The 22,707-nt window shown below is 42.9% G+C and overlaps 1 protein-coding gene across 1 annotated transcript in view; it reads right to left on the bottom strand.

The window, feature by feature from the left end:
• LEF1 (lymphoid enhancer-binding factor 1) overlaps positions 1–22,707 on the bottom strand; it is a 72,305-nt gene that overhangs the window by 9,777 nt on the left and 39,821 nt on the right. The window contains 8 exon segments of the mRNA XM_010004091.1: positions 2,900–2,940; positions 3,591–3,639; positions 7,453–7,560; positions 10,172–10,334; positions 11,083–11,205; positions 13,046–13,129; positions 15,366–15,456; positions 19,424–19,556. Coding sequence (XP_010002393.1) covers positions 2,906–2,940; positions 3,591–3,639; positions 7,453–7,560; positions 10,172–10,334; positions 11,083–11,205; positions 13,046–13,129; positions 15,366–15,456; positions 19,424–19,556 — 786 coding nt within the window. The 3' untranslated portion in view covers positions 2,900–2,905.

The raw sequence follows: 22,707 nt of genomic DNA, 5'->3' as shown, positions 1-22,707 counted from the left end.
CAGAAGGAGAGAACGCATACGAGTTATTTCTTCAACAAATACAAATTATCTCAAACATGCTGTTGAGCTATGTCAACTGAAAATAAAATCCCACTTGGGGACAGTTTCACAACTTGTCAAGAATGGCAAGGTGCTCTGGAGTACCCCAGGATAATTTAGCAAAGACTGGAGCACCAGGTCATAGTATTCCTAAAGCAATGTAATATTAAAGCATTTTACAAACTGGCCATTGAGCAGCCTGGAGGAGGGAGCAGAACTCAGCAAAATCCTAAGCAGTGAAGCCATAAGAAGCCTGCTGCAGTGTACAACTCCAAGAAGGGAGCAACTTAACACTACCACCTTGACTTCACCACTCAAATGTTGTCCAAGCCAAAAAGCAGCTTAGAGGTGCACCTTAAAAATCAGTTAATGTGCTGAAGCGTTCATGGACCAAAACCAACAACAACAAAAACCCCAACACCCAAAACTTTCACAGTATCTCAAATAATTTCTGTTTACATGTCTCTTCCGTTACTTTCCTCTGAACATCCCACCACACAACCCTCCCACCATTTCATCCTTCTCACTTACATCACCCTAATTACAGCCCTGGCTGATCTCCTTTGTGCTGATCTAGAGATTCTTTCTTTGGTCTTGCCACCTACTCATTTCTGATTCTTCTCAGATAACAGAACGTTTGTCTCCTTCCCAGACCTCCCACCCTCCTTCCCCCTCTTCCTTGCACCATCCGTACAAGCAAGAAAGCTGGTGTTTTCCTGTCTTCAAGAGCTCTTTGCAGCACTGACTGAAGGGCATTCCCAAACTTATTATCTCCATCCAGTAAAAACTACAGCAGCTCTGCTGTGGGCCTGGTGAGATATTATGCTTGTGGGCAAAACATTTTTTGGATTAGGCTTGCAGAGGGCAAGAGTCTCACCCTTCAGAAGTTTACTTTGAAGTCTGGCTAATTCAGGTTCCCTCAATCATTCTGTGCATTTACTTTGAGCTGGAGCACATCTGTGTGTCTCCAGTGGAGAGCATTCACTTGGCATGCAACATTTAGTGAGGCTGCCTACATGGACATATATGGGGTCCACAGCACACTCCGCTTTCAGTGGAGGAAAGGTACCTACTGTTCTCACACATTACATAAATTGCACTAGGACAGAGATACAGTTTCCACACTCTTACAGAGCTTAAGGGGAGGGAAGGAAAGGGTGTAGAGATAAAAGGGAAAACGAGAACACCTATATACTCAGGACATTCATCCTCTTGTATTTCAACTCATCCTCTAATATAGAAAATGGAAACAGAGAAACTCCAACAGAAGTAGTTCAGTGTAGACAAGGCAGTCAACCTTTAGACTGTACGGCATCCAAGAAACCAAATATTCTCCTGTTTTTAACTGTCAGTTGAACTTCAATAGTATTCCAATCTCAGCCAAGTGTTCTGCATCAATTCAGATAAAATTCTGTGTTTTGCTTACTGTTGCTCTGTTAACATCAAAGGGAAAATACTCATAACAATCACGGACCCCAACAACGAAGCTGAAACATCAATTATAATGTGTTTTTTTGGTTGTTTTTTTAAATAAGTGTAATATGGCAGTCACTGTAACTAATGTTACTTCACAGCTACATTTGTTGTATCGGCTACAGAACCCAAATGCTGCAATCCACAACTAAAATCAGCATGACTCAGGCATATTGCAAAGGGCAAGACAGCCCGCTTGCCTGAAAAACTTTTACTTAGCAGGAAGAAAAGAAGAGCACGTATTTTCCATTTTCACTTTACTTCAGCTTTAAAAAAAACCAACAAACCAAAGTCTTAAACCCAGCCAAGTTCAAACTAGCTAGGATAATGGTGTAGCTACAGAAGAGGCCTGAATCACACTGGCTGACTGACAACTGACACACTGCACAAAGCAAACTTAACTTGGCTTTCTCTGGCCAAAAGTCCCAGCAGAGCAGAGGGCCAACAGGAGGCCACTTTCCTGACCACTCTGAGTGCCAAGGGGATCATGTAGCCAAACAGGGTAGAGGGATAAAGAGCCCATTTCTGTTACAAAGCATAGGTGAGTTTTAAAAGGGTTATTTTTTTGCCTGGTTCCTGAAATTCTCAGGGATCTCCAAGAAGCAGTCTGGGTTAATTAGATGGTGCAGAAGCAACTATTGTGTCAAACGAATGCCATTCCTACTGTAAAACATATCACACTACAAGGAAGAGAAGGACCAGCCTTCTAACACAAACACTGAGAAATCAGGATCTCGCGGTGGTACCGTGTGCATTCACAAGAAGACTTGATGGTGTTAACTGGGTACTTGTGATCACTAGTCATTCCACCTTCTGTGCAGATGTTATGGTATAAAGAGAGAAAACACACACTGGAAATAAAACAACGACAAAAGACCCCAACCCACATCATACTTGACATACCATCGTACAGTTGAGGAAGAAATGCTTTATATAATTGAAATATTGTCCCATTTTCTTAGCAGATGTTTTGTTAGTATACAGGAGAATAAATTTTTTAAGTGTACCCAGCCAGCCAGCATCTTGTAGATGTCAGCACATAAAGTATTCTCTGAAGCCAGCATCTAACCTGCTCTTACAAAATGTGACAGTCTGCTGGCTGGGAGGGTTAGCACTGCTTAATAAACCCATCCCTGTGCTTCACAGGCAGACTTGCAGCGAGTCAGTGAGGTACAGTCAATTTGAAAATATTAAGGTTAAGAAGTAAAATGGTGAACACCTAATAGATAGCCGGTATAAAAACCATCAGTCATCAAGTAACATTAGCTTTGAGGTATGATGCTTCTGCAATTTTTGCTAAATTCATATTATTATTGCATAAAATTTATAAGAAAGTTTATTTTACAATTCAGTTTTATCATCAGGAAAGCTTTAGAGATGTTCTTACCATGCTTCAGATGTAGGCAGCTGTCATTCTGGGGCCTGTACCTGTAGAAGATTGTTTTCCTTTAACAAATTTTTGTTACAGAGTTTTTGCACATTCCAAATAAGTTTGTTTGCTACAGTATCACATGGATGTTTTTAACATGTTTTTGGTTTTGTTGTTCGTTTTTTTATGGTTCTTATACCAGCCATGTTTGTTGGGGAACACAGGGTGTTTCTTAGTATATATTTTACAGGCAAAGAAGAGACCTCACTGATGCTTTTAGCCAACCTATTAGGCAGCTGTTAGTGTACACAGGCATGTAAAATACAGTGATAAAAATTTCAAACTACAAAAAGGTCAGTGTAAAGTTTCCAGTGTCCGTCAATTCCACACAGTATTTGAGACACAGTTAAATCTAAGGACAACAGAACATCGACTGAGGAGAAAAGCAAAGGTAAAGCAGGACAAAGATTGCAGCAACGCCCAAGTTCAACCAAAGATTTTGATGCAGTCAGGACTGCTGCATAGAAAGGTGTAAGGGCAAGGAGATGTGTATTGTGTGCATTTTCACAGGCTTGCATTTGAAGTGAAGCATCTTAAAACATCTGTCAGAAGCAAGTGTTAGAGAAAAGCATGTAAAAACTAAATAGCACAAGCCCTGTTTTCTAAATATACCTGAGGTAAATGGAAGTAAGAGTTGGTCATGACCTACCTGATGCTGATTCCTGCAACTTTTCTCTCTTCCTCTTCTTTTTCTTCCCCTGAAAAACAGGGAATTTTACCATACCATTACATGCACAGAGTTGTGGGGTTTTTTGTCACTCCCCCATCTCATAGCATAGAAACAAAAGCCATCTGGACACTGAGAAAGCCGTTAGGAAAAAAACACAATTGTTTTCGGGGTAACTAAAACCTTTTCTAACCCACTTCCAACTGTTGCAATGGTAACAAGGTTTGCTCTCAGCATCTGTGGAGAAATATGTACATGAGCAATAACACATTTTTATATCCACACGGAATTACAATTTCTGGCAGTTTTTCAACTAACCCTGGCAGCTGCAAGCAGCTAAAAGACTTCTCACACTTAATAATCAGATGACACATATGTTGATACCATAATTTATGGCTCTTACAAGAACCCTTCACACATTCAGATACTTACACTGTCATACATGGCAACAGCAGACAGGGTGTTGAAAGTACCTACGACGACCATGACTTGTCCCCAGGGTGCAAACCAGCCAACTAAAGCTGTTCTGATAACACTTGTACCTCAACAAAAGCCAAGACTTGTACGGCTGAGCCCGGAGAACATGCTGTGTAGTAAGCAAAGAGCAGACTGCTGTGCACCAGAGCGCCCTCAACATGACCAAGGTGCAGGACAGAAATGGACATCAGGCAGTTGTCTTGGACACCACATGGGCACCAGCCGTGCTGGCAGAGGCTCATCATGCCAACCCACATGCTCAACATTCTCCCACACCCCTAAATATGGAAACAGCTAGTGCTCCCCATTTGCACCCTCTTTCAGGAAACAAAAGGTCACTTTAGACCCACAATTTCAAACCTCAGGTGTCTTGCATCACCCTAATTACCACCTTGATATTCTTCCATATCACTTCTCTTTATTCTCCTGTATTGTTAGTCAAAGATTATTTTTTCTTTTAATTAAAACAAAATAAAAGTCATATCCATGTGTATTTTAAAGAAGGTTTCAAGCTGCCAGGACAGACTCTAACAGATTAGCTCTGGCAAACCCTGGTGCAGTTGCTGGAAGTGGGACTGCAACCTGCTGTCCATCCCCCTGCCCCCAGCCAGAGGTTACCCTGCTCTGCATGGCTGGCAGCCACCAACATGTGTCCCAGCACAGCCCATGCCACGCACAGTGGCCACAAACTGGAAGGGCTGAGGTGGAAGGACACATCGTTCCATTAGGTAGCTCTGCAAGGAGATGTGAGAAGGACAGCAGGTGATGTGAGAAACCACCTCAAACCACTGCAGTGCTCACTGATGGGACAGCAAGCAAGGGCTTCAAATACAAGCTGCAGTGAAGCTACAGCAGATGAATTTAAGTCCTCTCCAGCCTGCTCTGAAAGTGTGGGCCTTCCTGAGTCTTAAGCTCCTGACCTTATTTATCCTGAGGCTGGCAACAAGGCTGAGCAATGCCTTGTGAGCAAGCTTCTAAATACAGGAGCAAGACTAGAAGTTAGAAAGCAGCTTTCAAGGGCTCTGGGAAATTCACAGTGATGTGCATTTATCACACCTGCAATACTTCTGCATTGCTGCAGATGTTAAGTGTGGGAAAATCATGCAAGGAAAATTGTTTTATTCTTTATGGCAGGCTGACTTCAAGTGCTAACACATACTGAAACCTGATCTGAGATACACCTATGAGACACCTGAAGTGGAAAAACTGAAGGAAAAGGCTGGGCTGAAAACTGATTGTCAGCATTCACAGATGAGGTAGTTTCTGACAACTCCAGCACATGAGCATGCTACCACATTGTGAAAACACTGTGCTCCTTGTGACTGTCACAAAACTTTGCAGGACTACTTTGGGTATCAGTAATAATAACAATAAAAAAAATTGTTGACATTTGAATAGCAATGCTTAACATTATTTTGAAATTTCTGAAATCCTGAATAACCAGACAAACCAAAATCGAAGAATTAAACCCAAGAAGCACATATTTTAAAATGTTACTGTTTTCTGAAATTTTCATTCTGAAAATGAAACAGAAGAGGCACCCCTAAGTCACTTCTAATTCTGAAAATAGAGCAGTAATATCTGTGCTAAATGAAGACAGTTTCATTTTTTTGACTGCTCAAGCTACAAAAAATGAAGAGGAAAAAAATACAGCAAAACTAAAAAAATATTCCATTTACCTGAAGAGGTTTCAAGTGATAAACTGTGATCTACTGTGATCACCTTCTCACCACCACTGCAACAACGTGTGCATGCCTGGCGAGGCAGAGAGGAGGCCTGCAAGAGGAAGCCAGCAGAGTCCTCCACTGCAGCACACAGGAATGGAGTCCGTCAGAGCTCTACTTCCACACAGGATGCGGGTTGGAAGTGCATCAAAGAGAGAATTCATACCTGCCACCTTACACACTCCACATGGCTACCAAGGCATTTAAGAAATCGCAGCTCCACTGCCTGCACTCTGTGGCACTAGGCTGTGGCAAAACACGTCAGGTTTTCGAAGTCAACATGACTGAGCATCACAGAACAATCCTGAAGACTGACATGCAGTAAGCAGGAGCTACCAACCTCCAAAATGGCTCAATTTTCCAGCAAGTAAGTTCAAGATACTTGAAATCCCCTTGTTTTCAGGGAGCATACCACTAAGGCTCTATTTGTGCCCAGGTGTATTTCAAGACCACTCTTAACACAGTCTGATTACTGGAAATAAAACCTACCTATGTGAGGTCATGACAGCTCATCTGCTAGGAAAGATGACTGCATAAAACAGGCAGAAACAAGCTGTTAGGGCTTACAGCAGTGTCTGTGCTTACAAAACTGGCCATGGATGGCAGCAAGACCAAGCCATTTGCTTTAGAATGGATCAGGTAGTTTCTGTGTCAATGCCTTCCATGCCAAAGATCTCCCTAAGAGACTCTACCTTAGAAATGCAAATTTCATTTAAGATGAACAGTAGCTGTGCTGGATTGGAAGTAGGTACTTCTACAGTTTCTGTTAACACTGTAGTTAAGTGCCTCATACTCTTTTCATGCCCACAAGATATTGCTGAAGTAGATAAATATTACTGTCCACCTAAAACAGATAGAAAACTGAGCCAGATATAGCATGTACACTATCACAGTAAATAATGTCACAGCTGGTGTGGAGACAGAAAGGAGCCCAGATCTCAGACTAGGATCAGTCTCTCACGATTGCAGCTTTCAAGTTTCAGAACGTAACATATGACTACACTGACAACTCATTCTAAGTACAATAATATAATTGTTCAGTGCAAGCCATGCAATGTGCTATTAACAATTGTTTGATATTTAATTATAAAATAAAGAGTAATTGTAAGAAAACTTAGCTTCACCAAATGGTATAAAAGTAGGATCCAACATGAACTTTTCTTATACAAATTTCGCAGGCTTCATTCCACAGAAGGACCATTCTGAATTACTTTCAGCTAAAGTTCAGTTTGCATCAAGACCCCTGGGCTTTCAGTTCTCTTGAAAGAGAGACAGCCCTTTTTCACTCAGGGATAAAGATGATTTCTGGATAGCAAGTGAATTAATAGAAAATTATGGAAAATTCACGGCTGTACAGTAGAACATAAGCTTTCAGATAGTACTGGCCATTATCTTAGAAAAAAAAACTTTTCTTGCTATTTTTTTAGCATTAAAAACTGTGACTTTCATAAGCATAATCTCAATGACAACAAAAAAATCTCAGCTTTTCTGGATGCTTGAAGTGCAAACAAATATAAGGCTTATGTTTTATGCTTCTTCAACAACTCTCCTCCAGAATTTTTCACATGTTAAAAAGAAGAAAGGAAAAGAAGTTAAGTAACAGAAGTTGGTTTTGTAAAAAAGCCTTCAAGTGAGCAACTTACATAGTTGTCTCTTGCAGACCAGCCTGGATAAAGCTGCATGTGTAGCTGTCTTTCTTTACGAGCTAGTTCATAATATTTTGCTTGTTCTTCACGGGAGAGAGCATGCCACTGGAAACAAAATAAACTTAGCATTAGACTAGGAAATAATTCATACCTCGGCAACAGATGACATATGCAAGTGTTTTTATGACTTTGATTTGGTGTTTCCCCACTGCCAAAATGACATTAATTAGTAATTGCAAGCACCTGTGTTTATTGACCAACTTTCAGGCATTTTTTAACTCTGCAACTGCCAAGTGTCTTGAGCAAGACAAAAATCACTGGGCTCATGAAATAATCTGCTTGCAGAACCATGCTCTCCAACACTACTTGAAAAAAAAATTAAAACAAAATAACACAGAACAACCCCAAAAACCCCAACAAAAAAACCCAACAAAAGCCCACCCTTCAGCTCCTGACAAAACAGAAAGGTTTTGTGCTGCTTTTAAAGGGCAGCAAGCTGCCCACCAAAGAAGGGTTTGCTGTCTTGGTTTTAAGCAGCAGCTACACATGGGTTTTTGATTGCAATGCAGCAAGCTTTCTGGGCACCAGCAGGCTCCTTTTCCAAGATCAGCCTCTAAATGTTCAGCTCCAAGGTACCTGCTTTCTGACTTCTGTTATAATAAAGAAAATGGCAACTGCAGAAAGTTTCTAAGATACAAAACCACAGAACTGTAGTATTCTAAATTACATGAGTTGACCTCAGTAGCCAAGTAGCAATAAGCTTCCTCTTTTCATGTACTTTTTTTTAAAAAAACCAAACAAATAAACCCTAACAAGCTGCACATTTTAAAAGGCACCAGCTACATCAATATCTACTATTTTTGTTCTTGTCAAAACACTTATCATAGACCTGAACCAAAAAGAGTAAAGGCCTTTTATTTAGAATCAGGTTCCACTGCTGCAGCATTAGACAATGTCTTCTTGTTTGACTTGGACAACATGCATGGGAGAGCAGAGGGAAAAAACATTAAAAAAAACAACAAACCAGACATGAAATCATTAAGACACTCATGCAAGAATAACTTAAAGAACTAGGGTTTCAGATCAGATCTCATTTGTATGATTTAGTATGTCATTTTGTTAATGTGTCACAAGACAGGAACTAAAGCACTTCTCTGCCTTGACTTGGCAAGTTCGATGTGTTACTGAGGGCACAGCACTTCAGCCTTCCAAAACTGGGAGGCACTGAATGTTAATGTGGTGGCATCAGAGAGCCCAGCTGCATGCAAAGTGTCAGCTCTTGAGAACAGAGGTGGCTCCTGTTCTGGAATGGCACAGGGTATAGTAAATAGTGACCAGAATGACTGAATACAAAATTTGGTAATAATTACTCTCCAAGCACTTATATGCGATAACTCATGCATTGCTTGTGCCACTGTAGAAGTGGAAGCTGAGGTACTTCCACACAGAACAGCAACTCAAAAGGAGTAGTCCTAGCTGTGGAAAAAGCAGGCAATTGAAGGTTGAGGCTTGATTCATTACTAAAATGGAGATAAATAACCTACTGCCCTCATGCAGACCAAGACTACAAGGTTGATGGACTAAACAACTAAGATCAATTACTGAAGGAGTGAGAATGAAAGCATGATGCTAGAGACCTGCATGGAAGAATGGAAAATGCAAGCTCTGAGATGTTCTTTAAGAGGAGGCAACAAGAACATCAGAGAGAAGACAAAAGGCTGCAGGAACTAGGACAAGTACCAAGCGATTTCTGCTCTGTTTGGGGCAGCGGTGGAGAGGGGCAAAGAGCGAAGTCTTCAGATAGTAACACAGAAGTAGCAGTTCAGGTCATGTACTGACATCCCACTTAGAAGCAAAGGGTTTTCAAAGAAACGCAGTGTCTCTCAGTACTGCCTCTCTCAGTGGTCAAGAAAAGGGGATGTGAATAATCCCTACTCAAACTCAGATTTATACAAAACTTGTCCCTTTTCTCATTTCTGGGACAGTCAAGGGCAAAGTGGGCATTTACCTCTGCTGCCTTCCCTTGGAAGAACAACACTGACAGTGAACATGTTGGTAATTGTGGGTTAGCATGCATTTATTTTTTTGCAGAGAATAGAAAGAGTAAAACATGCTCACAATGCCACAGAAGCAAACAGCTCTCAGCAAGGCTCTGGGATGTGCACTGGGATCATCAGTACTCGGCTGAGAGACTTTAGAGACATTTAAAACTCAACTAGGTAAGTCCCTGAGCAACTTGATGTAAGTGGACCTGTTTTGAGCAGGTGTTGGACTAACCCTCCACAGGTCCCTCCCAACCTATATGACTTTACAATTGGACCATGTTATATTAACTTTTGAGTTCCATCTCCACTGGCATCCAGCATTGATCTTTGAATGATCCCTTCCTGCTCTGATGGATGTCAGCCTAAGGGAGGACCCAGAAGGTGATCTGAATGCTCCTTCTATGTGTGAAGGAGGATATTTCATGCCTGAGGTGCTGATACCATAACATAAGTGGAACAGACACCAATTTGATGATGTTGCTAATGCTGAAAAAAGAAAATCAAGATACTGCTTTTATTTTTAGTCACATGTTTTATCTTCTAAAGCTAATTTGATAGCTGCACATTAGTTAGCACCTCAAGCAGAAAGTGAGCTATCACACACACAGCTAAAGGGAAACACACACAAATTAGCAGCACATATGAATACACACACACCCTCCCATACATACCCTTCTGCCAAGAATCTGGTTGATAGCTGCGCTTTCTTTCAGAGTACACTCTGCTACAACGTTCGCTCTCATTTCTTTCATGTACAACATGAAAGCATTCAGAGGTTTCTTAATATGAGGTCTTTTTGGCTCTTGTTCTTTTCTCTGTTCATGCTGAGGCTTCCTAAAACGTGGTGGGGGAAAGGGAAAGGGGGGGAAAAAAGCATCCATTTTACCTTCAGCCTAAAAAAGAACCCAATGGAAAATTACCAACCTGTGGTTACAGTAGCATTTAAATACTAAGAATGAGAATTTCAGTGGTTATCGCCCATCGACTTTCATACCTTTTCAGAGAATTGTCTTTAATTTAACACTCATGGAGGATGTCATGTGACGCCTCTGGCACATAACATTTGATTTGTGAATCTGCTCTGAATTCATCACTTGTCTTAATTCTCTTTTGGAAAGGCTATCCCTAGTACCCTAGAAGACCATTGCTACAGGCAGGAGCATAGCTCCTCATCCACTTCTTTCTTAGACCTTTTGCCTCTGAGTTCTAAGCAAGAAGGTTGCTTTTTACTAGTAAAAGTTGCAATTAAAACATTTTCTAGCAGACGTTTTTGAGTTCACTCTCAAGGAACATTCACACATAGACAAGTCCATTATTAAGTCTGACTCAATACGACTGCTGCCGATAGCTAAGAAGTGCTGGACTGGAATTAAAAGTGGCTTCATGTCTCATTACTCTTCCCAAACAGTAGCCCACATCTCCTGTTTTAGTTGAAGGAGAAGGGTTACAATTCAAAGAGGTCATGAAAGGCACTTTTTAAAAAATAAATAAAAAAACCCCAAACACGTCCTTGACTCTTTTCAGACAGAGTAAATTCTCAGACATTTACAGATTAAGGGGTAGTGCATAAAGGCAGACTCACACATGCATTAGCTCACTGTCGTTGTGCGGATGTTCTTGTTTTACTTGAGGTGTTACAATAGCAGGGTGAGGGATTCCAGTTGTATGAGGGCCTGGAGGACCAGGAATCATGTGATGTGAAAACCTAGAAGAGAAAACAAAAGGAAGTCTGTAGCCCCACTGAAGACAGGCATCAAACACGTGACAGCAGTGGGATGCCCCAAGAACGCAAACGCTACGGAGCTTGCAACAGAAGACAATTCTTTGAGAATGTATGAAAAATACTTGGCTAAGGTTTGTGCATTGTAGTCCATTTATTCAGAAAACAAACAAACAACAAACAAATCAGTCAATATTTTGGTTGTAAAGAAGTTATTTTATTACCTTTCAGGCAAACAGTTTTAGCAATGCAAACAAGAAACATTTAATGGTACTGTTGCACTGACTAGCAATAAAAATGCACTTTTCTTAACAAAAAACTGTACTTCCACACCAAGATATAAACATTCTTAAAATATCCACCACCAGCCAATGCACAGGAGGGAACTGCCATGCAGAAACAAATAAAATCAAAGAAGAAGAGTCTTTTCAAGAAGTCCCTGATGGCTCTCTAAGGAATATCTTACTTTTCAAGGTGCTTAAGCTAAGAGACTTGAACGTCACTTCACCTGAACTTGCTATCCTTCCCTCAAATGCTTAAAATAAAAATAAATTTTAAAAATCTGCATCCTGGAAGAAGAGGGAAGACAGAGACTTTTGTCCTAAATAAAGTTTCCTACAGAAAATGGAAAAGAAAACCAAACTAGCACTAACTCAATCAGCCCACCCTACTAACCCAGGTCATCCTCAATGACAGCTGAGATGGATCTTGAAGGTTCTGAGCACTGTAAGCTCAAGTGCAGCAGAAAACCTACATGCTTTGTTTTGAACTGGGGGAAAATACCATTAACATAAAAAGCAAGCTCATGCTCATAAGGTTTGCTGAATTACTGCTGGTTAAGAAATGGCATCCAGCCTCTCCTTTCTCCATTCCCTTAGTCCTCTTGCCCCCTTCCTTCATGCCATCAAAATAAAACAAACACGAAGGCCTGTAACCAAATAAAATAATTTTACTATGAAGAAAAATGGGTTTTCTTTCCAATCACCCTGACAGGCGCATGCATATCATTCCCCTGTAAAGTAGTGAAGAGACAGAGATAATCCAAAGGAGCCCACACAAAGAGAGGCAAGAGGACCTACCACTTATCATGTGGCCTGTCCTAAATCCCTGTGCAAGGGGATATATCTTCTACAGGTCACACAAAAAAAAACCAAGAATGGTATATTGCAACCTTGTATACACCAAGCACAGGATGCAAAAGCTGTCTTTAGAGTGCAAAAGCAGAGGAGAGGAGGTCTGGAGTGTGTACCATGGCCAAGTCTCAATTAGCATTGCTAGCTTGTACTTAGACATAAAGACACAGTGCCTGATTCACACACCAGTACAAACACACTGTGCTGGCATCCCTTGCCATTAGTGGCTTTGGGCTACAAAATACCTACTTGCGAGCAAGTTTCCACATGAAGTGATACCTAAGTGATTCAAGACTAATTACCAACAACTTTGAAATTAGAACTAGAGAACACAGACTAGAGTGACAATCCACCTGGCTGCATACTTGCATGAGCAAAACCCAAGGATGCACACTGTATGTTGTATCTAGAAATGAACGACTCATTTCAGATGAAACAGCTTGATTAATTGTTGAAAATTCACCAGTGCTCCTAATTGCAATACTTCAGAGACTGCCAAGGAAATGATGAATGAGACCAGTGTGGGATCCAGGCAAACTGTATATACACAAATAAGTTAAATAAAAATGTATGCATAAAGTTTTAGCTGACTGATAAGCAAGCAAAGGCAGACCAAGACGCAAGCAGAAGAGCAACTTGCCCTCTAACGCCAGCAGTTACTCCCCAGTCAGTCATTCACCTCCTACACCTACCTGGACATGGAAGGGTCGACTGAGAGTGAGGATGGATAGGGCTGCCTGAATCCACTCGAGATGGGATATACAGGCTGACCTTGCCTGAGGTCACAGAAGAAAGGAACCCATCAATCATACGATACGGTATTCAATAGTTACTCTAGAGTTAAAAGCACTTGATGGGAACTCAGTCCTAGTCACAAACAAAGAGTAATAAGCAATGTTTTCAAGAGTACCCCTGTATGCAATGCTAACATACACTTGAATGCTTTGGACTTTCTCCTTTACTACTGAAAGATTTCCACTGGGGAGGAAAGCAAAACAACCAGCCTTCCTCTGCCACAGCACACGTGCATGCACATAAAAAACTCTTCTATCTCTATCCCTATCCCTCTCTCACCTAGTTTGAAAAGCACTGGGATTAGATTTGGTTAACCAGCTCTTAGAAAAGAGGCATCTTATTCCAAATAGTTCTACTATGGATAGTGCAGGAACAACACACTGTGAATTATTAAGCTCTTTTGGACAGTTTCATTAAGTCTTTGAAAACTCAGGACTCTCTCCATTTGCATTTTCTACAATGAGGTAAAAGCAGCCAGCTTTTCTAAGAAAGTAGCTTATTTGATAAAAAAAAAAAACAAACAACTCCCCAAAACCCCCACAACAACCTAAAAGCCCACTGCAACATATGTCCATTTTAACTACTTAAAATTTAAGCTTTGCAGTCCAGTAAGAGAAGCTTGTGTGAAATTCTTACTTCTTTTATACTCCTACATACGTGGAATATTTTGCCACCAGCCTGTCATTTGGACTCTAGTTCAGGACTACATTTTGTTTACATTCAATTAGCAACAGTTCAGATGGTGACTACAAGTAACACCCTGACATGTCATGCTATGGCAATGTAAACAAATACCATTTCAGTCCAAATATCTGAACCAGCCCAGAAAGACCACTGCACACACCAATTCTATTCAAACGGTTACTTATTGACTGGCAGATCAGCATTTCAGAGAGGGGAAAAAAAGGGTTATTAGTCTGTAGAGTTCAGGATACAGGTTTCACACTTTGACGTGTTACTGGAAGTGAGCAGTGCCCAAAGGGAAGGGGAATTTAAAAAAAGGTGGAGGATGCCTCCACAGCAGTACTGCTCAGAAGGCAGCTGGAAGCTGTACAGCCTAAGTGATGGCTGGGTATGTCCTGCTGTCAGTGAGTGCTGCTGAACACATTGCCAGGCCTTGTAAGTTCAGATCTTGTCTCTCCTCTTCTTTCTCTTTTTCATATTTCCTCCCCCCAGACTCTGCATTGAGAAACCGTTAAGAAGAAAGGATTGACCACATCTGGAAAACGAATGCCAGGAACTGCCTGATGGTGGTGGAGGTGGGGAGTCAGCTGAGCAGCACCAAATGGGGAGCAGGGAGGAGAGTGGAATAATTAAAAAAACAGAGTCAGATACTTCCATATTTTAGTCTGGTATCTCGTAATAATTTGTTCGAAAACGGCATGTGGCAATTCCTGGCAGATCTGCCAGCAATACAGCATTTCACCATCTTCTGCTCTCTCCTTGCTCTGTTGTCATCTGGATCATCATTTCCTCCCACAGACACATTTTAAAATAAAAACATCTTCATTGCTTGTTGCATGGGTACAGACTAGTCAAGATACAGATTCCAACGCACTGAAATTGTTGCTGAGTTTCATTATTCCCTGCTCCAACAGAACTGAGGACAAGTACCCACCTACCTCAAGCAGACATGAAGCAACCTACTAAACTGATTACTCTGAAAATACCACGTTTCCTCCAAAAGGCAAATGACGCCCTGAGTGGCAGAAAGAGATCCTAGGAGGGCCTGCATTAGCATGTGCAACAAAATCTCCCAATGACAAAGGTTTCTCTCCATACAGAAACTGTAAAAAGCAGCTGACTACAAAAGTTTGTCCTCCATTTCGGTGTAGTTTCAAGATTCCCCCCACACACTCACACTTCAAAGTTCCTTCCTACCTCCCCTCAGTAATTGCAACTTTGTTTATAAAGAATTTATATTTAATTCCTTGAGAACTGTTTTCTGCTATCTTTCCAAGTGCCAAGAGCCACAAATCTGAGCATAAGAAATATACAGACTTCAAAGTGAAATCTACACACTTCAATTTCTGTACATGTTCAAAAACTATATTCAATTCATTTCGAAGATAGTCCTTTTTTGATCTTCTCAACTAAAACAACATACTAATTTCTTACTGCAGTGACATTCTTTATTTATAAATGCTGCAACTGATTCAACAACAGCGAATGGTGTGAACATGCACCTTTGTCTGAAAAGAAGCTAAAAGATCTTACCAGCCAAGAGGTGGTGTTATCTGTCCAACCCCCCCTGGAGACAAGGGATAGAAGGTAGGGAGATCAGGAGCTGGAGGATGCCTGGACATGCCTGTTAAAGAGCACAGAAGAGTGAATGACTTTTCCCTCAAAATACTACACGAGCTACAGTTCGCAGTTGACATGGCCAACGCTACAATGGCATTAGTGCACTGGATAAGCAACAACCACCTTCTAGGTTAGTGTTAAAAGCAAAAGGCTGCTCATGCCACCTTTAAACTAATAAATAACTTGCACATGATACTCCAATTCAAAGGGAAATACTGGGGAAAATACCATGGAAGGAGATGGGCAAGGGCCTGTGCAAGTTTAGATCTCTGTCAAGTGTGTTAGGTAATACTGTCCTCCCAATGGCTTCACCAAACCTGATCAGATCCTGAGGACCTCTTTTAACACAGCATGAAACAAGAGGAAAATAAAGCATTGTCAAAGAGGCAGCACAGCAGAGCTATTAGATGAGGTAAATTGCTACTTGTACATTTTCACAGATTCCCTTATGGATTCACAGATTTTGGAAACTTGCTACCATAGAGGATCAGTGGTTAATTAAGAATAATTTTCAGGCCTGTAATGGTCACACTTGATATGATTCATTTGGCTTCCAATTGTCACTCCAGCTCCAACTAAGCTCTTCATCAAGTTGACTCCTGTGGGCTCCAAGGTCAATCTATTTTGCATTGGTAGTATTTAATGGAAAAATAAAGAGTCCCATCAGAAATGATCCATCAGTTCTCATTCCCCAGAACACAGAGTCCTACAACTGCAAGAATCACCTCAAGATTAAAGCTAATCCTTGTCCCAAAAGGGTCTGCGGTCTCCATTCTTTACCTAAACCTCGTGCCCCCAGGAGACATGGAATTACAGTTGCAGAGGCCACAAAGACATTGGTTTATTTAAATGTGTTTGGGGAAGAGAAGGCTGAAGCAGAAGGAATTGTTCAGTCTACTTCACATGTTAAATCAGCTGCTTTAAAAGGGCATTAAACATTTATGTGGTGACACTCCAAAGGTCCAAGACTGAGTGTGTGCTACCTTGAGACTTGGTTTATAGATTGATGCTACTCACTTATTTCCACTCCTACTTTGTATTTAAATCTTCTGAATTTAATTATAAGGTTTGAAGAACATCTTTTGGGATTGTGCACAGAAAAGGATAGAAAACAATACTGGTGGTGTTACTGTCTCAAAAAAGCTAAATTCTCAGACTTGGGACCAAAACCCAAGGCCAGCTGTCTTTCCAAAGGTGTAAAACAGCTGGTAGCTGACAGGAGAGGGAACATTCTTCTATATCCTAGGGTTTTTATACAAGAGGGAATGCTCTTTCAGCCAGCTTAAAAAGAAAAAAGAAAAAAAGGAAAAAGAAAGAAAAAAAGAAAGAAAAATTTTAAAAGTCCAGCCTCTCATCTCTGGTGACAGCTGATGCTCCTGGGAGCGACAACATGACCTTGCCCCTGCCAGACCAAGTTCTGTGCAAGGAGCTGGGCCACTCCATCTCCAAAATCTGCACTTCTTACGACACAGACGACCCTGCTCTTTCTGCACTGATGCACAGTCGTTATCATTAGTCCAAGCCTCATGGCCCCTTTTGGGGGCTGTCAGCTCCCTAACGCCCAGCAGGAACATATGCAGCTGCCACACAGCGACTGCCCTCCAAAGCAAAATCTTGCTCATGGAGTGTTAAAAAAATAAAATAAACAGGGCAGAAAGAAGTGATGGCCTTTAGGAAGGCAGTGGCTGTGTCCATCCCCAAGTGTCTAGGGTTCACAAGGCAGCACTGCAGGCAAGCTGCTGCTGGCCCACTCGTTGAGGGATTCTGGAAGAAGGGGGGCACCCTGGCATCAGGGCTGGGGTACCAGGGCAGTGCCTTTCTTCAGGCCCACGGTGGGAGGCAAGGACAGAAACAATGGTTGGAGGCATTTGGCAGAGGACCTGAGGGGGGGGCGGGGGGGGAAATGTGTTTGCAGCAACTGCATGGGCCACTTCACTGGGGCTGCTTCCCAACGCCAGTGGCTCCGAGACAGGGAGAAAGAAAGACCACACACATCAAGGAGACCGCCACAGCCCAAACCAGAAGTCTCCAGCAGCCTGTGTTATCCACCCCATCTTTGCCAGACACTGAGCAAAGGGATGGAGAGGCTGTTCAGGAACACTGGAGGGGCACAAGCTCTGGGCCAGAGATGCCCCCCGCTGACCCCCGGCACAGACCTTCTCCAGACTTGTGGGAGGTACCACAGGGGCTGAACAGGGGAGAGGACAAGAAGAGGCCAAAGGGAGGATGGGTAACAGAAACAACAAACCAGATGTTGTTCAATTTGGGTCTGCAGGAGAGGAGTACAAAAACAACACCGGGGTGAAGGCAAAGAATTGGGGTGCAGGACAGCAAACCCATCATGCAGTAAGTGAAAACCTCTCGAGCTCACAAACTCCAGGAGTGGGGTGTGCCCCAGCTGTCACAGCCAGCCTGGGCAAGAGGTGGAAATCCCATTCTCTAACACAAGGCACCCCTGGGATTTCAAGGAACAAGCATTAAAACTGGGCACTGATGCAAAGGAAGAAGACAAATGAGGACAGGAGGTCTCCATTTCCTTCTTCCAACTCTGCAAAAGATGCTATACATGTGTTTATAGGCCAGGCTTTCCAGGATGAGTGCTTTTTCTATTCCCCCTCCCTAAAAAAAGAACCCAGCCAACTAACTAACAAATAGCAAAAAACACAAAGAGCCACAAGGCCATGGTATTTTCTGGATGTAGCCCATGTTATTATCTGCGTAGCAAGGCTGAAATGAAAACAAGGCATTCAGGGAAAGTCAGAATGGAAAAACACATACCTCTACCTGAACAATGGTGGCTAGACACCATTCCAAATAAATGGGAAAACTGTGCATGTGGATGTGTGCCCAGGTAAAGCAGAGCTTCATGATCTTGTCAAATAGATGTCATGCCATGTGGTGGGACATGTGAGTGAAGAAAGAGGCAGGGAGAGGCACCCTCCAGGAGCAGTCCCAGCACTGACAGACTTGCTGCCCACACACTGACGTCCCAACTACAGCATAAGTCTTCGTAAACCCTCTGATCCCTCCCACTCCCTCCTTGCCACCAGATCTTCTACACAGGCTTCTCCTCTTCAGGCTTCTTACCCAAACCCCAGCTCAGACCTGTGTCGTCTGGGGTCACTTCTCCCCTTCCACTACCCCAACAACCACCATATCTCCTCCCAGCTCCTGCATCCCAGAGCACGCAAACACACCCAAGGGATTACTGAGGATGGTTCGCTGGGGTGCCAGGCAGGATCACTTGGTGCAGGCTGGGCTCAGCACCCCAGAGGTTGTTGGTACTTCCCCAGCTGACCTGGAGCAGGGCTGGTCTGACACTCCTGGACTGAGACCCAGGATGCCTCTTTGTTTAAGGAGTTCTAGAAGTGTAGAGAAAACTGACACCCACAATTCTGGCATCTAAAACAATGCTTCCTGCAGGAGGCAGTGGGCACCAGAAGGTTAAAAAATGTCATGTTTACCAAGTCTTAACCTGTGCAAGCTTGAAATTGTATTTTATGGGCTGTGCTTCAGTTATGCCAAGTGACGTATGGAAAAATTCAGACAACCAGAATACAAGGACATAAAAGATAATTTTGAGTAAAAGGAAGAAAGAAAAGGTGGCAATACCACTGCTACTGAAGTACTCTTCCCCCAGTTTTGGGAAGGTGAGGAACAAGATCGTTGTTTCCACATCTGCATGCTGCAAGCCTCGGGCACCACAGGGGGTGGTGAGGGCTGGCTGCTATTTATTGAGATTTTAAAAGGTTTTAATGAGTAAGGCAAGCCCAAATTACCACATTAGAAAGAGCATGAAGATTTAAACAGCTAACTTAGGTATCGGCATCATGGTAGGATTACTGTCTCTGAAACGGCATGCACACCTGGAGCCCTCCGTCTCAAATATTACAAGTAAAGCTCTACCAACAGCACGAGGGGCACTGGGACCACTCTGTATCCCCACCATGCTGGGACAGGGATGGCCTCACCTTGTTTGGAGCTGACATCAGAGGGGATGTGAGATGGGTGCGACCCCGGGGAAAAGTGCTCATCGCTGTACGTGATAAGAGGGGTGAGGGGGTGAACCGCATGAGAAGGCTGTACCACTGGCACCTTGTTTGACTGCAAGAGAAGAAAAACATTACATTAAATTGTGTTAGAGGGGTGGGGTTTTTTTGTTTTGTTTTGTTTTTAAAAAGGGCACTTCAGAAATACAGTTGCTACATACTTGTATCACTGAAGTGGGGGGGAAAGACGGACAGACAGCATTGAAGCTGGTGGAGGCAGCCAGATCTGCTGTCAGAATCGGAATCCTCAGAACACCAGCCTGTGAGGAGGGATGTGGGTGTTGAGGAAACACAGGGAAATGTGTGGGGATCAGGAGCAGGAGGCAAGGCATTTAGGAGACATGAAGGCAGGGCCAGGGAAGTAGCATCCAGAGAGCGTCAGGGCAGGAGGAGCACCACACGAGGCAGGCAACATCACAACACCGCGCACCCAGGGCAGCGACCGAAGGACGGCAGAGCCAGCAGCAGCACTGAGGAAACTCTTCAGTACAGGTTCAGCATTAAAACAAAAAAGGTTTTAGCCACAGCTCCAGCCTTAAGAGCTGCATGAGTTTCATCAGCTTCTCATCTCCATTGCTCTCCCAGCGTTACCGTGGCGTGGTGCAGCAGGGACAAGCCCCCAGCCCTGTCAGAAGATATGACAGGCTTCTCCAGTGGCAGTTCTACAAACTCCACTTCAAATCTCCTGGCCTGGGTAAGTAAGTGAAAAAGCCAACTTTAAAAGGCTAACCGGCACACAGCACATAAGCACAGGGAGGCAAGTCAGACAGCCAGCATGGCTTTACTAGGGCCAAAGGAAGACCTACAGATGTCATCTATCTGGACTCTGGCAAGGCCTTTGACACAGTCCCCCACAACATCCTTCTCTCTAAGTTGAAGAGATATGGGTTTGATAGGTGGACTGTTCAGTGGATAAGGAACTGGCTGGATGGTCACATCCAGAGGGTAGTGGTCAATGGCTCTGAGTCCATATGGAAAATGGTGACAAGCAGCATCCCTCAGGGGTAGGACCAGTGCTGTTTAATATCTTCATCGACAATATTGACAGTAACATTGCTGGGTGGTGCAGTCAATACTCCAGAGGGGTGGGATGCCATCCAGAGGGACCTGGACAAGCTGGAGAAGTGAACCTCATGAGGTTCAATAAGGCCAAGTGCAGGGTCCTGCACCTGGGCAACTAGAGATATGAACACAGGCTGAGGGATGACATGATAAAGAGCAGCCCTGTGGAAAAACCATGTGGGGGTACTAGTGGATCAAAAGCTGAACATGAGCCACCAATGTGCAGTTGCAGCCCAGAAGACCAACTGCATCCTGGGCTGTATCAAAAGAAGTGTGGCCAGCAGATCAAGAGAGATGATCCTGTCCTTCTACTCTGCCCTGGTGAGACCTCACCTGGAGTACTGTGTCCAGCTCTGGGGCCCCCAGCACAAGCAGGATGTGGACCTATTGGAGTGTGTCCCCATGAGGGCAACCAAAATGATCAGAGGACTGAAGCACCTCTCTTATGAAGAAAGCTGAGGGAGCTGGGGTTGTTCAGAGTGAAGAAAAGACTCTGGCAAGACCTTATAGTGACCTTCCAATACCCAACAGGAGCCTATAAGAAGGCTGGGAATGGTTGCTGTGAAGGGATGCCCACACAGGCCAAGATGTGTGCTTCCCACCAGCCCTTCCCACAGGGGCACAAAGGAGGGGATGATGTAGGGGATCACGCTCGGTGTGACAGAGGGACACCACCCAAAATCCCACTCTTGGATCAAGACTGCAAGTCAGTGAGACTCATCTGTCCCAACAAAATGCTGCCACACTAACACTGCTTGAAACACAAGTTACTCTTCCCATGGCAAGATTATCCACACTGTCGATGCCAGCATGTAACAGGCACTTCTCACTTGTACCCTGCCACTCTATCCTGCCCCTTAGGAAAAGAAAATAAATTACGGAAAACCCAAGTTCTAAACAAAATTTTTAACATAAATTATAAAGGCAAAAATAGCTGTCCTTCAGACAGAAACATTGACAAAATCTCAGCAAGGACAGCCTGTCAAATATAAGGAATTAAGAAAAAAAATCATTTAAGAGTCCAATGAAATTAATTTTCTTTGAGCTCACTACTGAAAAGTCTGCCACAAATAGATGTTTGGAAAATACCTGGGATTTCCCTGGACTTCTAGAAGCAGAAGGGTTATTAAATGGACAACTCAATTTATTGTTAAGGCTGGTAGGTGCAGAGGAAAGGGAGCAAATGGGAACCAGTGCAGTATTTTCTGCTTGCCTTGTTTCCAGAGCACCACCTTAAGGAACTTGCATTAGCAGGCAGTATCTTCTTAATGTCTGACCTATCCCTCCAGTCATATAGCTCAGAATCTGGTGCCATGAATTTTTGCTAAATTATGCTATCCTTGCTCTCCTCTTAATTTTACGGTTTTCAACACAGATTTGCTTTCCTGTGGGAAAGAGATAAGAACCTGAGGATTTTAATTTAAGCTTCGGCCTTGTCTTATATTTTGCAAGATGGAGAGAGAAAGCAGCGCTAGTAGGTGTTTTAAAGCCAACAAGCACTAGATCCATTTTTGTGACCAAATAATAAAAGCAATATGAATTCTCAATAATGCAGGAGAGCTGAGTTGTAAAGGGGATAGCTCAGACAGCTATTCACCTTCCCTGTCTGTATAAATTCAAGAAAACACAGATGCCAACAAATTTTAGACGATTTATAGATCAGGCCTCAGTCTTTAGCTACGAGACTTGTGGGCCAGCCCACCATTCAGCAATTACTTTACTCACAATAAATTGCATATTATGAATAAAGATCAAGCAATAGATGTATTTAGGTCACACACACAGCTGCTAAACAGCATTGATTTCTTAAAATTTCGTAATTAACATTTTGTACTGTGCTGGACGTAATTATCATGCATGCCCCTGGTATCAGGGCTACTTGCTTTCAGAAATTACCCGTTTGTACTTTGAGCAAGCCAATTCCTGTACCCCTTGCTCTCTAGCATCATGCAGATTTTATTTTATTTTCTACTTCTCTGCACCTTATCCCCTAAGCTCATGGCAGCAGCTTTCAATGGGCAAAGGAACCGTGAGAAGTCAGGAGAAAAGCTAACTGCTTGTCAGTGGGCTTAAAATTAACATACAAACAGGCCATTATCTCCATTAAGAGCATTTGAGGGTCTGCAGAGCCAGAAATTGGGGGG

This window comes from Chaetura pelagica, unplaced genomic scaffold (genome assembly GCF_000747805.2).
Source record: "Chaetura pelagica isolate M959 unplaced genomic scaffold, ChaPel_1.0 scaffold88, whole genome shotgun sequence".
NCBI lineage: Eukaryota > Metazoa > Chordata > Aves > Apodiformes > Apodidae > Chaetura > Chaetura pelagica.
This window is presented reverse-complemented; position numbering and strand designations above follow the sequence as displayed.